General features: G+C 35.2%; 1 protein-coding gene across 1 annotated transcript in view; it reads left to right on the plus strand.

The window, feature by feature from the left end:
• Hcn1 (hyperpolarization activated cyclic nucleotide gated potassium channel 1) overlaps window positions 1–18,425 on the plus strand; it is a 372,972-nt gene that overhangs the window by 197,774 nt on the left and 156,773 nt on the right. Inside the window, exon 3 of the mRNA XM_021180688.2 lies at window positions 5,315–5,476. Coding sequence (XP_021036347.1) covers window positions 5,315–5,476 — 162 coding nt within the window. The remainder of the gene's footprint in view (window positions 1–5,314; window positions 5,477–18,425) is intronic.

An 18,425-nucleotide genomic window follows, 5' to 3' on the forward strand; every position in this document is an offset into this window, starting at 1 on the left:
CAAACATAGAAGTGGATGCTCACAGTCAACTATTGGATAGATCACAGGGCCCCCAATGGAGGAGCTAGAGAAAGTACCCAAGGGTCTGCAACCCTATAGGTGCAACAACATTATGAAATAACCAGTACCCCCCGGAGCTCGTGTCTCTAGCTGCATATGTATCAGAAGATGGCCTAGTCAGCCATCAATGGAAAGAGAGGCCCATTGGACATGCAAACTTTATATGCCTCAGTACAGGGGAATGCCAGGGCCAAGAATTGGGAGTGGGTGGGGAGGGGAGTTGGTGGGGAGGATATGGGGGACTTTTGGGATAGCAGTGGAAATGTAGATAAAGAAAATACCTAATAAATAAAAAAAGAAAAAAGAAACAAATAGGTTTTTCTTAACACTTTGGGTTTTTCTCTCAATATTTTTATCTCCTTACTCTTTCTTTAAAGTTTTTTTCCACTATTAAGTGGTTTCTTCTCTGCCATGCCTCTGACATCCATGACACCTTAAAATGAAATGACTATTCCTCTTCTCTCTTTTATTTCTCCTCATCCAGATAGCTGCTGAGGTCTTACAGCTGGCATGCCTTGGGGTATTCCTTTTACACTCTAATGAAATTGTCTTTGAGCTTAAAAAAAAAGAAACAAAAACCAAAAGCAAAATAAATGGCCATTCAATTTTCCCATGGGAAGGGATGAAGCACAGAGTGCAGACTGAGTAATAGTCAAAGGGAAAAACAGTTGAAGTGATAGTTTATCCTTAACATTAAATACAACTGAAATACATAAAATTCTTCTTTGGTTTTAAATAAGTACAGTGTGTTTCCTAACGAAATATGTAAACTTAAAATATTATGAAACCAAAATTGTTGAGAAAGTAATTCTGTTATGTGAATATCTTAGTCTCAAACTTTTGTAAAATTTTATTCCTGAGGCCAGAGAGATGGCTCAGTGGATAACAGTGGATAAGCTCTTTCAAAGGACATGGCTTCAGCCACCTGCACCCACATCCAGGGGCTCAAAACCACCTGTAATTTTAGTTCCATGAATTTTACCACTGGTTCATGTCTGAGGACTTGCTAAACTCACACAGACACCCAATGTATTTTGATCATATTTGCTCCCATTCTCACCCTGCAACTACTTCCATACTGCCATGCATCATCTCCAAATTTCATGTAATTATAGCCCTCTTCTTCCTCTTCCTCCTCTTCCTCCTCTTCATCTTTTCTTTCTCTTCTTCCCTTTTCCTCTTCTTCCTCCTCCTACTCTCCTGCTCCTCACTCTTCATCTTCTTCATCTTCCTCCTCCTTCTCCTTTTTCTCCTCCTCCTTTTTCTTCAAGTATTAGTTTCATATGCTGCTACTTATATGTGCATGAATTTAAGGACATCCACTGAAGCACTGACAACTTGCAAGATACCACACCCTAAAGACAACTGACCTCACATCACCCCAGCAGTCAACACCATTTTGTTCTCATCACTCTTGGAATTTTATCTGACTTGATCTTGTTTACATGTTATGTGAGGAACCACAGCCTTCCTGGGATCTCAGCTGCCACAGCCCTCTCATGTTCACATACATGGCTCTGTAGCATTCCTTCACCTCTGGTTCTCGCACCTATTCGGCTCTCTTTTCTGTTTGATCTTCGCGTAGCCTAAGACAGTGGGATATGGAGTAAATGTCAACTTAAGGCTAAGAACTCCACTATCAGTTATTCTCTGTACTTTTTTGACCAAATACAAAACACTGTATTGACCTCTTCCCACTGAAAATGAAACTTCTCTGATGAAGGCATAATGCTACTGCATTGTGGCTATAAGGGTAAATATCTGAAGGTAGTTTGGTACAATGTGTAATAGTAGATGGTTATCCCCTTGGTACTATTACCTCCCAGCCACAGGTTGTTGGAAGTTTTATAGTACCTGGCATGAGCTCTGACCTCAGTACCAGGAATTAAATAGAAGCAAAAACAATGTGTTACCTTATAATAGTTGTGTCATTAATATTAGTATTGTTTCTATCTAGGAATCCAGTGACTAAGAAATGTAAGAGTCACTTTGCTCAGCCACCACATAAGACTGTTCCTCTTGCAGTAGATGGAGATGGAGAATCCCACAGTTACACAATGTGCAAACACTGAGATATTTTGTAACATATACCTTTTCTGCTTGTTCATTTTCCTAGGTATCACAAACAGTAGAATTAGAACCAGCTTTTTCCCTTTATCAGTTCAGCATTCACCTAGTCTGCAAAGACAGAATACACTGGGGAACAGACCTACATTCTAGGCTAAGTTTCCAAATACTAAAGAAATACAAGGTGAATAAGCACACAAGAAAGTTGAATAAATGCATAAAACAGAGATATTTAAAAATATAGTTCTCCCCAAATTCATATGTTTCTAAGTTAATACTATCAAACCTGCTCTGACAAATTATCTGAAAACACTTTCACAAATAATGTCTGAGAATTATTCCTCAGGAAGTGATGAGCCATTTCAAGTTTTATAACTTTGTAGCTTGAAATATAGATGATACTTGCTGCAATTGGCATCTGCTTGCAAAGAAAAACTAGTTTGTCCCATGAAATTTCACAGGAAATACTAATCACACTTAAGATAGACCACATGCTGAACACAACACAACACAAAACAAACAGTATTGTGTAGACTTCTTGTCTCATACTGTTTTCCTTGGCCATTTTGTATTGTTGGTCTTTGCTTGGTTTATGGTTTATGGTTTTGTGTTTTTGTTGGTTTGTATGTGTCTTTCTCTTTTCCTTTCTTTTTTGATAGATTTTCCTCCCTCCCTCCCCATCTCTTTTTTCTTTTTTCTTTTCTTTGCCTGTTTGTTTTCTAAAGAGAGAGAGCGAAAAAGGATGTCAACTTGGATGGGTAGGGAGGATCTGAGAGCAATTGGGTGAGGGAAAGCATAAGAATATAGTGTGTGAAAAATCTGTCTTTAATTAAAAATGTGAGAGACCAATACCAAAAGAACACTTTTGTGACTTTGCCAAAATCAAAGCCAAATTAAAATTAAGGCAGACAGTAAAACTATCCTATATTTTCTTTTAAATTAAGGTTTACAAAACTTTTAATAGACAAAATTTTTTATCACATACAACATAACATTTTAAGATATGCAAACATAGTGATATGATTTAATCAAATTCACTATTAATTATTAGGTCTATCTTGATACTAATATTTTGAAGTAAAAATCCTTAACATTTGCTCCTAGTTATTTTGCTGTTCGGAATATATTGTTATCTGCTGTTGCCACAATGGCATATGATGGATCTTGTATTGTAATTATAGTCTTTATTACTATATGATGTTCTTTGACAATGTCACAGATGCATATTTTGCATTGAGATGACTGTCCCTACCCCTTCCCACTCACATCACTTTCTTCCCTCCCAGCCCCCCTTCATCCCTCTTTCCCATATTCAGCACTTTTTGATTTTATGTCCCATTGAGTTTACTCTGGGTCTTCTCTGAGACTATGTTTAGGAACTCTCCACTGATGTTCCAAAATGTATTGTGTGTATGGTGTCATAATATCAAAATAAGTGCCGTGTCTCTTCTAAGCTCTAGTATCTGCCACCTTACCTTTACAAGAGTTTGGAACAATTTTCATATATTTACAAAGATAAATTTCCCTCACTACAGTTATATTAAAAAGTGTTTTAAAAGGAAGTTCATGCTTATAGAACACACCAAATTTAAAACAATTTGTTGAGTACAAGCAAAAATAGATGTGTCTCTTTATTTCATCTATCTATACACACACATACACACACACACACACACACACATATATATATATGCATATACATATATCAGTATTCATACCCTAAAATTGGAATTTTTTTACAAAGATCATATATGTATATATATATATATATATATATATATATATATATATATATATGTGTGTGTGTGTGTGTGTGTGTGTGTGTGTATAATGTGTGTTTTAAAAATGTTTCTTGGGTAATTTCTTAAAGCAAGTTTTATCCTACTGATTTAGGAACATACAGATTTTTGGTGGGTTTTATGTGATTTTATGTATCTCAGTGTTTGTGTCCACTCACTTGCCTTTCTTGAGCAAGCTCAATCACTTTTTTTAAATATTTTTTATTACATATTTTCTCAATTACATTTCCAATGTTATCCCAAAAGTCCCCCACACCCTCCCCCCCCGCTTCCCTACCCATCCATTCCCATTTTTTTGGCCCTAGCGTTCCCCTGTACTGGGGCATATAAAGTTTGCGTGTCCAATGGGCCTCTCTTTCCAGTGATGGCCGACTAAGCCATGTTTTGATACATATGCAGCTAGAGTCAAGAGCTCTGGGGTACTGGTTAGTTCATCATGTTGCACCTACAGGGTTGCAGGTCTCTTTAGCTCCTTGGATACTTTCTCTAGCTCCTCCACTCCTTAGCGTCTGCAATCTTAGACTAGCATGTCAGTGGGCTCCCAGGTGGATGTTGTCTTGCCACACTAGGCGAATGCTAGAGTGTTGAAGGGGAAATGCTGGCTCCGATTCTATTCTCTATAAAAACTAGAAAAAGCGAACAATCCAAACCAGTTTGGATTATGTTTCCACTTTTGAAATATTTTGAGTATGTAAAATGTCATTATTTTGTTTTTTTTTTTCGAAAAAATATCACCTGTTAGAAATGTACTTTCTATGAAATATTATACTTTAAAGTACTACGCCTTCTTTAACAATATGAGCCACTCTGTCTATAAGGTCTTATCCAAGCTCAGGTTGGATACTGAAGTTACTCAAGCTTCTGCCCTCAGAAACCTGGAACAGTACTGCAGCTCTCCTTTTATAGAATCTCATAGTTTGTAATGCACATCTTCCTTCTATTTTGCATATTTCCCTTAACCTTCAACAAAGCTCTTAACAAAGAATGTGAAGCAGAGCAAAGGCGCTGTTACTCAAATTTACTAACCGGGAAAGGTGGCAGTGAGTGGGACGCAAAGTGAGCAAGTAAAAAAATTAATAATAATAATAAATGCAAAAAAGCAAATAACAAAGACTTGTTCACAAAGACAGTGCCCATCAACATTAATGTCAGGTAAAGTGTGTATTACATCTTATGTATTTTGTGAAGATATCTACACTTGGTTATTATACTCACAGAGCAGAATGGCCAGCCTTATTGTGAAGTTTAAAAAACCATAAGCTCTTTCTCAATCTAAATAGTATTTCTTATTTTTGTTTCATGCATGTAGCTCACATCAGTTCTGCTGTTGGCAGCATGCCCGATTTGTCATATGTTTTTTAAAGCATGACTTTATATTTTGCTGACAGATATTCCACATGACCTATGACCTCGCCAGTGCTGTGGTGAGGATCTTCAACCTCATTGGCATGATGCTGCTTCTGTGTCACTGGGATGGCTGTCTTCAGTTTCTGGTTCCCCTGCTGCAGGACTTCCCACCAGATTGCTGGGTTTCTCTAAATGAAATGGTTGTAAGTAACTCATGTGGTTTATTTTCTAAATTTGCAATATTGTCCTCAAGACTTCAAACTACTTCTGCTGGAGTGGTCTGCTTTCATAAAGACTTTTCTTCCATCGGTGTGAAATTAGACGAACCATACTTATATAACTAGAACTTATTCTTGTATCCATGGGAATATATGTGCTGGAATATCCAGTTTTATACTTTTTATTTTAAATATTGAGATATGCTATATTTGCCTGACATAAACACACATACATAACAATACAATACCCATACAAATATTTTCATGTTTGTAAATTAGGCATGAATGAAGTTCAAGGAAATTTCAGTACATTTTGTTGTTAGAGCAAGTAAAATTAATGTGAAAGATAAATTTTAATCTTCATTTTGTAATATATGTAAATATTTTTAAATGAAAATTAAATTTTATTTAACCAACTATATTAACATATTTGTAAGATGCATTGATATGAGATCTGATATCATTTGGTTCTGACTTTCATCTCATTCACTTCTGCTTAACTATCTCATTCCAAGAGAGAAAGCTTGCTTAAAAACCTTTCTTTAAATCATGTATCCATAACCTGGCTGACAGGCAGTCATAAAATTTATACTAACCTCCCACACCCATACACACTCATGGATACATACACTTTATGTATAAGTGTTTTGGTCTTTCACTAAAATATATATTCAAAAAAGGTTTTATGTTTTTAACCTTTGTCTCTTGTGCTACCCTAGTCTGTTTGTGCTGTTATGGTAGGATACTAGACTGGAAAGTTTATAAAACATGGGAATTGATTTCTCATGATTTGGAAGTCTGCAGAGTTCAGGACCAAGTCACTTCTGTGTTCAGGCTCCAATTGTAAAATGAGACTTTGTGTCTGAATCTCCTGGATAGGAAGAAAAGATTTTCACATGGCAGAAGGTTGAAGATAACCTATTTTTTTTTTCCTCTGCCTTAATGATATCCAACTTCCATTAGTGTCCATCTGCTAACCTTATAGAGTCTTGAGTTAAGTTTCTAAAAGGCAATTTTCAAGAAACCCATTATAACCACAGATGGCATCTCAGAAAATACCTCACACGTGAATTTTATTCAACTTACTGTTCAGCATCAAAACTTCCTGGCAGTTCATATAGAACAATGCAAGGAATCTGTATGCCTTGGAGCATGTTTCAAATCTACGATGTTGCCTGTCCCTTTGCTTACCTTAGAGGAAACAACATAAATGGCAAAGACAGTGTTGCAGATGCTGTCTAGGAGGGGAAGAATAGGCACTCTGTCATCAGGTTGCTGATGGGGTATAGAGCACAAAGATGAGAACTGATCCCAGAAGTGACTCATCGCTGGCATACACGCAGTACTTCATTTGGCAAATGATTATTATTTTAAAATTTTCAAATTATGTTCCATAAAAATGAAAAGGCAAAGGAACTCTTTTCAAGTATCTACAAAATGCTCCTGGTTGTATCTTATTGAGAGATATGTTATGTATCTACTTGTAAGCATAGTTTTAGTTTTGCCAGTAAAATTTTAATGTATTTAGTACTTTTCTTTATTCATGACTGCATATAGTTGTGCATGTCAGAGAGAGAGACAGACAGACAGACAGACACACACACACACACACATACACATACACACACACACACACACATACAGAGAGAGAGAGAGAGAGAGAGAGAGAGAGACTCTGAATTGGTGCATGTTGTGTTGTGTTTAGTGTTTTTAAAACCTCAATCTTCATTATCTACTCTTGTTATACAAAGTAACTGCTTAAAGCTGCAAATCAGTTTAGTCTGTTTTTTTTTAATAAAACTAGAATTTTCAGAAATTCTGTGAATCATCTTTTACATGGATAGAATACATAGTCATAGGTACAGTTCATTTGTAGCTGACTATGTCTACTCCATTGCACACTAGAATATCTTTAAACAGGACTATATAGATCAATATTTTTGTGAATGAAGTGTTTATTCAGCACAATATAGTCTGTCATTGTAGGCAAGACATAGATCACAGGAGCAAGAAGATGGCAGACTACATTTTCATCCACGCTCAAGAAGCCCAGTAAACAGAAAGCATGGTGAGGATGTAACCTCTCAAAATCCACAATCAATGTTTACTTCCTATAGCAAGAGCCAATTTCTAAAGGTTCTACAACTTCCCCAAGCAATACTACCAACAGGGGACCACAAGATTAAATGCAGGAACCTATTGGGGTGCATTTCTCATTTATGTCACCCAAAAAAACCCTGTATTTATCCTTCCATATTCAAACTATTATCTCCCAAGTAATTTTCTACCTTTCTATACAGATCAATTAAGAAGGATTATGAAAAAGAATCCTTAATCACAGCATTTCATATGCAACAGAAACTACTCTAAATTCAGTATTTGATATTCAATATTTAAAAAGTAAAACTGTCCATCTGATTCTTTTTCAATTTGTGGAAAAATAAAATTTTAAGGTAAAAACTTTGAGAATAGAAATCAATTCTTAAATAACACACAAGTACCTTTTGCAAGTATGGCATTATAACTATTTTTATATTAAGCTAATTACATGTATGTCATTAAGTATTATTAAGAACTGCATACATATTAAAATTTGCTTTATATCCTGATCTGTCTATCTACTTATCCAATTAGCTAGTTATTGCCATAAAATCTATTATTAGAGATTCCTGTTACAGTCTTTGACAAGAAATCTGATGTTAACACGATGACTAGACTGTAACTTTGCTTACTGTGTTAGTGATTGTTTTAATATAATCATTGTTATGGTAACTTTTTGCAATTCATATTTTGTTCCATGCAAATAAACCTAACACTCATTTCTTTGCTCATAAATTCATAAATTTTAAAATAATTTTAAGCATTATATTGAAGGAGTCAATACAAGAACTTAGTGGTCTCCTTAAATGAAGAGAAAGAACACCCTGACTTGGGAGATGTGGCAAGAACATGCTTTCATCCTGCTCAACATTTGTAACATTTGCTTATTTACGTTTAAGAAGTGAATTTGAATTACAAAATCCTTTCTGAATTAAGATATTAGTTTTGACAGATAATTAATGTCTAAGAAAATGTGTTACATTTCTATGACATCCTGTGGTTTGCTTGCTTTTATAAATCATTGAGAATATACTAATTAATTATAAAGTGGTTAGGGGCAATGGCATTGGGTTCAATTACAAATATAAAATATTAATTTTAACAATATGACAAGAGAAGACCATAGTATAATTTAAACTGCATATTAATTGCCTTTTTCTAAAATATTTTCACATTGTATGAAAAGTCATTATGACATGAATATTTTCCAGTATAATATTGCTTCTCTAGAACAAGCTCTTCCATGATCAAGACTATCAGATTTCACTTGGGCAGCCCATATCTTCTATCTATAGGCTGTCAGATACATGGTTACATGTTGTTTATCTTGCTAAATCCTCTAATGTAAGCATATTATGACTCCAGAATGTTTTGAATACTTCATAGATTTACTTTTCTGACTGGAATGTATAATACCAAAAAGTGTTTACTAACTACTAAGCAAATGGTTAGTTTTTAGGCACGATACGAAAATAATACATTTAATTCAATGTGGCTAAATGACATGGTCAAAGATGTAAAACATTTTCATAACAGTAAAATGTAGAACATATTAGAAACTTGAGGCCCACAACACAAGCTTTTGATGATTCATGCCCTAGAAACACTAATCACTTCACAGCAGTATTTTTAATGGAGGAGGTTACTTGGGAAACATTCTAAATCAAGTATATTAATTATAATGTGTCCATTTTATTATGTTGTTAGTATTTGACTTAAAATTTATTTAGTAAGTTAAATGATATTATTATTAGTTAGCTAAGCATATGAGATTATAGTTTTATTGATTTTCCTTTTATTGCAAATAGAATTTTTTTTTGCATGTTATGTCCCTGATCATGATTTCCGCTCCCTTTGTTCTCCCAATTGCTCCTCACCTCTCCTCCCATCCTCCCATCCAGATCCATCCCCTTTATGTCTTTCATTAGAAGAGCAACAGGCAGTCTGGAGAGATGGCTCAGCCATTAAGGGCTGGGCTGACAAACAAAAATATGAGAATAACAGGCTTCTAAGGGAGCCTTACAATACAATATAATTAATATATAAATAGTTATACTACAATTAATATAATAATCTATAAAATAAAACTAACACTAACACATCAGATTTGGACAAGACAAGCAAACACAAGAATAAACCAAGAGAGAGCACAAGATATATTCACATACTCAGGAATCCCATAGAAATCCTAAGATGGAAGTCATAAACTTATCACTTACTATAGAGAGGAAAAACAAAACAATACAAAACAAAAACAAAAAACAAATTAACTAAAAAATAATTTGAGATTTTAAAAATAGTTAGAGCCATGGTGCAACATTATGAGACAAGTGAACTCCAAAGATACTGCTGAGTTCATGTTTTTGTTGGCCATCTACTTCAGGGCCTGTAGACTACCTTCAAGAGTAGTTTGTCCCCCAAATGATAATTGCTTGAATGAAAATAAATTTTAATTTGCATTGATTATTAGTTGGAAATTTTGTCTGTGTTAAGGCTAGGGGTATGTGTACACATCATTTATCACTAGGACCCATTGGGTGCAGACCCATCTAGAACAATATTGCCTCAGTCTCTGTGCGATCATATGTGGGTAGATCCTGTTTATTTAGAGGGCCTTGGTTTTGTGTTGTTCTTTTGCTTGTTTGCTCATTCATTTTTCATCCTGATAGATTGCTGTTCACCCTCCTGGTCACTCCCTTCCACAATCCCACCCTCTATTTTCCTCCCCTTCTCCTATGAGACGGTGGGGCACCTCCTGAGTATCTAGACATTCTGGCACATCATATCTTTGTGGGCCAAGTGCAGTCATCCTCTACTACTGAGACCAGACAAAGCAGCCAGGCTAGAACATAACCCACAAACATGCAATGTCTTTTGGGATAGTCCTGCTTCAGTTGTTCAGGACCCACATGAAGACTGAACTACACATCTACTACAAATGTTCAGAGGGCCTAGGAACTTATTTGTCTGTTTGTTTTGTTTTATTTCGTTTTGGTGTCTTCTATCTCCTCTCTCACTTATAGTATTTCTGCATCCACTCCTTTACTGTTCCCTGAGCCCTCCTAGGAAGGATTTGCTGGAGACATCCCAGTTAGAGTTTGAGCATTCCAAGATCTCTTACTCTCTAAATAATATCTGGCTGTGGACCAGAATTTGTTTCCATCTTCTACAAGGGGACACTTCACTGATGCTGGCTGAGTAAGAAACTGATTTATAAGTATAGCAGAATGTCATAAGTAGTCATTTTATACATTTTTTTCTAGAACATCAGTATTTTTTTCTCCCTAGATTCTTGGGCTATCTTGTCTCAGGTTCTTGGCCACCCAAACAGTGTCATGTTATAAGTCCCATGTTGTGGAATGAGCTTTATGTCAAATCATACATTAGTTGGTTAGTCCAATGAGACTTGTACCACTATTGCACTATCATACCTTCTAGGCAGAGCGACAAGATAGATCACAGGGATTGGAAACGTGAAGAGTGCCTTCCAGTACCAAAGATGTTAACACATTGGTATGGAGGTTCTATCTTGGCATTATATCAACTTCTCCTTAAATGATGAGTTGTATAGGAGTTATCTTCAGCAATTGTGCCTTGCTGTCAATTTGTGGAGTGGGATCTATAGTCTTGATTATAACCTGGGTTGTTTGAGGGATCCCATACGAACATGTTTACCAACAACTCAATTAGATGTAAATCAATATGGTGACATCATGATATGATTAGCTGGGGTCCTGTCTCCCCCACTATTTGACCATATCATTTATATTGCCTCCATATATGTATATATTTTAGGGCACTTCTACTGTATTAAGTTCCCATTTCATCCCTCAAATGCTCCTAATTTCAGCTGTCTTTCTGTATTTCCCCCTCTAGTCTTGTTCTTCTCCCTTTCTCTCCATTTAATCCTCATGTCCCAGTTGCCATCATCTATCCAAAACTACCTATCATATTTCACTTGCCAAAAGAGATGTATCTGTATCACCTATCCCCACCTCTCAAGGTTCTTATACAATACCTAATCTCTGTGGTCTATGAATTGTGGATTGGTTACCACTGACTTAACAGCTAATAACTGATGTAAGCAAATGAAAATCCATAAATTGTCTCTCTGAGTCTGGTTTATCTCACGTAGGATGATTTTTTTTTCTTCTTAGGATGATTTTTTTTCTTCTAGTTCCACCCACTTACCTGTGAATCTCATGATTTCATTTCTTAATGGTTGAGTAATACTCTACTGTGTAAATATATCATATCTTCTTTATCCCTTCTTCTGTTGAGGAACATCTACATTGGGTCTCAGTTTAATGAGGTCCCATTTATTAATTATTGATTTTCTTTCCTGTGCTAATGGCACTATGTTCAGAAAATACTTCGATGTGCCAATGAGTTCAAGGTTATTTCCCATTTTCTCTTCGATCATGTTCAGTGTAGAAAGTAACTGGTTTTATGTCGAGTGATTTGAACCATTTGAACATGAGTTTTGTGCATGGTGATATGCATGAATTTATTTTGATGCTTCTATGTGTAACTGTCTTGTTTGACCAGCACCATTTGAGGAAGATACTATTTTTTTTAGTGTATATTTCTGGTTTCTTTATCAAAATTAGGCATCCATAGGTGTGTGGACTTATATATATATCTTCAATTTTTTTCTATTGACTGGCATTTCTATTTTTTGAAAATACCATGCTGTTTTTAATACAACTTGAGGTCAAGAATAATGATAATTTTAGCAGTTTAGTTCTTTTATTATCCTGGGGTGTTTTAGTTACATTTAGTGTGTATGTGTGTGTGTGTCTTTTCATACAAAGCAGAAAAATATTGTGTTTGGTAACGTGGCCATTTTTACTATGTTACTGATACATGAGCATGGAAGGTCTTCCCATGTGCTGATATCGTCTTTAATTTATCATGGAATGTCTTGAAGTTTTAACATATAAGATGTTTACTTGCTGTTTAAAGTTACCTCAAGATAGTTTATATCATCTATGGCTATTGTGAAAGCCATTTCTCTTTCTTCTTGTTCAGTATGTTTGTCATTTGTATGTAGGAGGGCTACTAATTTCTGTGAGTTAATTTTGTATCTGTCTAACTTATAAAGTGAAATGATTTCCTAGTTTCTCATTTGTTTTTGAGTATTATTAACTTCAAATTAAATTATGAACAATCACAAATATCACAGTGTGATTTTAGTTTCTGTTACTCTGCTTTTAAGTTTATAATCTATAGACCACATTATTGGCATTAAATGGATACACGACAGTTTCTTTCCCAACCCTTCATACAATGCTTAGGAATTAGTATTTGATTAAGGAGGTGACTGGGCATCCTTTGAAATATATCTGAAAAACAGCTATTCTAACAGGGTTGTCTACACTCTTTGTTTTTGCAGCCTCTATATCCATTTGTTCTTTAGACATTACTAAGTTATTGACAATAAACATAATATATCCCATATTATAGATGTGCAAATAAATGTGTTTTGTTGTTGTTGTTGTTTTTGTTTTTTCAAGACAGGGTTTCTCTGAGTAGCCCTGGCTGTCCTGGAACTCACTCTGTAGACCAGGCTGGCCTCGAACTCAGAAATCCTCCTGCTTCTGCCTCCCAAGGGATTAAAGGCGTGCGCCACCACTGCCTGACCATAAATGTGCTTATTGTGATTTTTGTTTATATGATAATAAAGTATCAGCACTGTGTATCAAGAATCATGCGTGAACAAATAACACTAAGGTAATATGCTTATAAAGATGTCAAAAACTTTAACCAACATATAATTATTACATGAAAACATGAGAAATTCTTCCAATATAAATTTAGTAAACATAAATTACTAATATATATTACATTAGTCTATACTGATATCATAATATAATATATATTACATTATATATTATAAACCCACACATATATATTATATACAAGTTTTAATTGAAAGCTCAAGCTATTATTCAGTTTTACTTTCATTCAAGACAGTGTAGAAGGCACTCTCACAAACAGCCACACACACTTCCAGTTCCTTCCTGTTAAAAGTAATGGGCATATGTGCTATGTGCTGTGTAAGCCTTTGTCAATTTTCAGTTACACGTTCAAGCATTGAACACTGATGTACCATTCTTTTTTTTTCTTATCAGAGGCTTGTTTTAATTTGTAACTATAAAACTTAGTAGAGATGCACAGGGGAAACGCCAGTAGAATGGATTGTAGAGATGACCATTACAGAATACCTTCTCCTTCTAACCATCTCTATGACTCTAGATATATCACTCAACTTTCCTGTACTTGGGTCCTCTATGATCTGAGTCTGTATTAGTAGTTCTCTTTTTGGACAATACACTCAGGTCATCCTTATGCTAGATTTTAGGTACCAAGTACAAGTGGAGAATAAAACTAAGTCTATATCCACATTTGTTCCCTGCTCCAGAAAGCATTCTTTCATACCACTTTCCCTTTGGTGCTGAGAAATACACAAAGTTTAACAAACTATAAGCTTTACTCAGTAGTAAAGGACTCATTTCAAGTATTGTCATCTGGCTTTTTTTTAGAGTGACCTCGAAAATAGAGAATCTCAAGTTTTCTAAATTAGCTCTAGCATCAAATTTACAATAATAAAAAAAAATTTAGGGGCCGCATATGAACAATGCTGTTACGTTTTTTAATAAGTAAATAGTTTGAGAGGACAAAAGCAAGATATACTTATAAGTAACTTTATCATGGAATCCTAGGATGATTATATTATCTACTGATGACAGACTAAAGTATTTTTAAGTGCCATGTCCATTCAAGTACTTATATAATGACTGTCTCCAATAATATAACTAAACTAATAGACTTAAGGAAAGATGCCAAGGTAATGTAACTAGGAATTGAAGGAAAACATTTCTCCTCTCTTGGGGTTGAGTAATATACTTTATATTTCAATTTCTCTGTATTAGAATTGGATTATTACAGTAGTATTGACTTTTTTCCAAAATAGAAAGTACTGTCATAACAGAGTTTTATAAAAATATCCTAACAAAAGGTTAGTAATTTGCTGACAAATCATTGTAGCTCTACTGAAAAAATGCCTTCATAGCCAATATGAACTTATAATAATAAAGTAGGTCAGCAGCCTGCTGAGTGCTATGATTTCTGTTTGCCATCTTCTTTCTGTCCATTAGGAAAGTCTGCCTGGTTAACACTCCTTGTTCAACAGAAAAGTGGCATCTTTCAAAAGAAAAAGTGTTTCTAAACAACTTTCTTCCTTATTATATATGAGTTATTTTATGGGGATGAGCTTATAGGAACAAATTCTAATGTCCCATTTTGTTTGCAAATTAAATTTGAATTACGTAAACCTTAGGTTGAATTACAGTTCTTTGATACAGAAGAATTTGACTTTGAGTCTGCTAAGTTATTTTAGAAATATATGACCAAAGGAGAGGACTTGTAGCTTACTCGTTAGGTCACTGGGGTAGTATGCATTAACTCCTGTATTCTGACCTTGGATTGGATTTCCAGCATCACATGAAATTGGATTTGGGGGTTCAGGTGTTTAATCTAAGAACTCAAGAGATAAAAGCAGAATGATCAAATGTTCAATGTCATCTTCAAAGGCATAGGGAGAGTTAGAATGTATCAGGGGTTACCTGAAAGCCTGTCTCAGTCAAACAAACCAAAAATAAGAACAAGACTCAAAAACAAACAAAAGGCCGGGCGGTGGTAACACACGCCTTTAAGTCCTGCACTTGGGAGGCAGAAGCAGGCGGATTTCTGAGTTCGAGGCCACCCTGGTCTACAGAGTGAGTTCCAGGACAGCCAGGGCTATACAGAGAAACCTTGTCTTGAAAAACCAAAAAAAAAAAAAGAAAAAGAAAAAGAACAAAAAAAAGAACAATACTCAATTTCTAATCCAATTTTTCTTATATATATATTCATTCTTTTTTCTGTCTGTGTATATAGTTTGAATTATGTTTGAATAGCTCAAACTCTCTTGTTATGTGCCTGGGCTGTACTTTAACTCACAAACCTCTTGCCTTAGCATTTCTAATGCTAGAAATACATTTCTATCGGACCATGCCCAAATGACATTGGTTCTTAGACATAAGAAACAACTGTCTAAAAGAAGGATCTCCTAAGGAATTACTTCCAGAGTACCAACTAAAGTTACTGAAGGGAACACACTATCATGCAGGATTCTATTTCCCATTCATGCATATAAGTAAATTATTTTTCATAGATGGTACTGACACATGCTTTTGAATCATTCACAAATGCTATGTAAAATTTTGTGCAACATTAGCTCAGCTATTCTGAATGATGTAAATAGAAAATGCATTCGTGCTGGTTGTTTTTGATTTTGTTTTGTTTTGCTGTTTTGTTTTGTTTTGTTTTACAGATTAAAAAAAATCTAACAGAGAACAGTTTATTTACTGGCAAAAAGCCAGAGACACTGACCAGAGGAGCTGTTTATCAGCTCTCATTAATTACTCTGAAAATTCCTTATCATTCGATGTCATGGCCTTAGTCCAGTTTCATACAGGCTGAGCCACATGGGTGCATGCTCACAGAAAACAATTCTTGGGTCATGTGTACCATTGTAGTGATTTGAAATGTTATGAATGGATATTAAAAAAAAAGTATACTCCTTTTGAATGATGAGATTTCTTCTTTTACTATTTCTATAAAGCTAAAGGTATCAGGCAATAAGCAGCAATTTTAATGCCTCACACTTCTTGTGTTATGTTATTTGCATTTTCTGAAAAAATTTTAGTTCATATGGGCTGTAGCAAACTGGTATCCTTGTTTCACTGTGCGAATAAGAGTCAGTGTAATATGAAATAAATAGCTCTTTGCTATGTTACTCCACTAACAGCTACACAGATGTCATACACTTCATATAGACTCCTCATCTTTCCAAAAAGTCTTGTATTTTCATTGTTTTGTATTACATAGAAAGATATTTTATGGTCTATATGCAAACCGAACTGCCTATTTTCACATAATTTTATGGGAAATTATATAGTTAGTTACCATATGTAGAATATTCTATCTTATTTTATTTTGTCTTTTTTTTAACCTGTCACAACACTGGTATAAATGTTATTCTAGAAATGCACAGCAGAATTATAGACATGAAAAAACTATGTACTAATAAAAGATGTAAGAAAAGATGTAAATCATAGTGTGAGTATTTCATTATCCCACTACGGTCTCTACTATTTTTGAGAATTGATTTCTTTGACAATGCAACAATTTAAAATGAATAAATGTAATAATTTAAAAATGAATTCATCTGGCAAATTTAATTTTACTCACAATCTTTATGGGGCTAACCAATCTTACTTGTAGGCCTACAACTATTAGTTCTGTAGGTGATTTACCAAATAAGAGGTTAATATATAACAGAATCATTTCAGCCATTTTATGCTTTAAGGTTATATATTGGACCCAGTACAATCAACATTTAAATGATCTTCTAGTCAATCAAAGGCTTCAGAAATCTAGCTCTCCTCATGAGAGATTAACAAGAATGTGGTTCTGTTCTATATGCACCTGTCTCATTCCACAGGGTAATGGGAGCATACCTTGAAACATGACTAAATACTATCTTTGCATATGTTTGGTTATGAAAATTACAGAAGGAAAATTTGGGCATCTGCCACATTACATTTGTGTTTCCCCCAAAATACACATCAATGAAATGCAATGCATTCTCTACTTGGCACCACATTTGTGGCCATATTATAAAGTGAAGAAAAGAGTATCTCAATATGCCATTGAATCAGATGTCAACTATAATGTCTACTATAAAACCTGTTAAGGTAGTTGATATGTAACTTATATTGTCTGAACCTTAGTGGTTGCAAAATTAATCTCGAATTTATTTTTCAAAGGCCCCTTAGAACACAACAGAAATGGAAAAAGGTTCAATTCCATGTCCTGGATACTTCCTTTTCATAAAGTAGAATGAATATGAGTTCTTAGACTGAGTGTTTGCAGAAACAATGGTAGTTTACTCTGACCAAAATTAAAAAAAAAAAAAGGTGGTTTGTTTAAGGTTAAGTGGTCTGTCCCTGATAGCGGGCATGCCAGTGCTTTGAACAGATACCTGAGTGGCATCACAGAAAAAGGAGATGAATGTTTGCACTTTGGAATATATTAGATTCAGCTCCCAGTTCTCTTTCCTAGACCAGTAGTGTATGGCCTTGGGCAGTTTGCCTAATTATTCATGCCTTGATATCCTCTTTTAAATATGGAAATCCCTAATTCATAGAATAAGTATTATATTTTAGTACAATATACATAATTTATAATGAACATTTCTATTTTTTTAGTTTGGAGTTAAAATTTCTTGTCCATAGCCTCAGTAATAGTGTCAGGCCTTGGGACCTCCCTTTGAGTTTGATCCCACTTTAGCCTGTTGCTGGACCTTCTTTTCCTCAGGCTCCTCTCCATTTCCATCCCTATAATTCTTTCAGACAGGAACAATTAGGGGTCATAGTTGTGAGTAAGATGGCAACCCCATCCCTCACTTGATGCCCTGTCTTCCTGCTGGAGGTGGGCTCTATAAGTTCCCTCTCCCTACTGTAGAGCATTTCATCTAAGGTCCTTCCCTTTGATTCCTGAGTGTCTCTGACCTCCAGGTCTCTGGTGCATTCTGGAGGGCCCCCCCAACCTTCTATTTCCTGAGGTTGCCTGTTTACATTCTTTCTGCTGGCCCTCAGGGCTTCAGTCCTTTTCCCTCACCCAATACCAAGTTCCTCTCTCTCCTCCAATTCCGCCCCCCATGCACTTTCCCTCCAGGTTCCCTCCCTCCATCCCAATTTGTGATAACTTTCTTCTCTCTCCCAAG

This window comes from Mus caroli, chromosome 13, assembly GCF_900094665.2.
Source record: "Mus caroli chromosome 13, CAROLI_EIJ_v1.1, whole genome shotgun sequence".
NCBI lineage: Eukaryota > Metazoa > Chordata > Mammalia > Rodentia > Muridae > Mus > Mus caroli.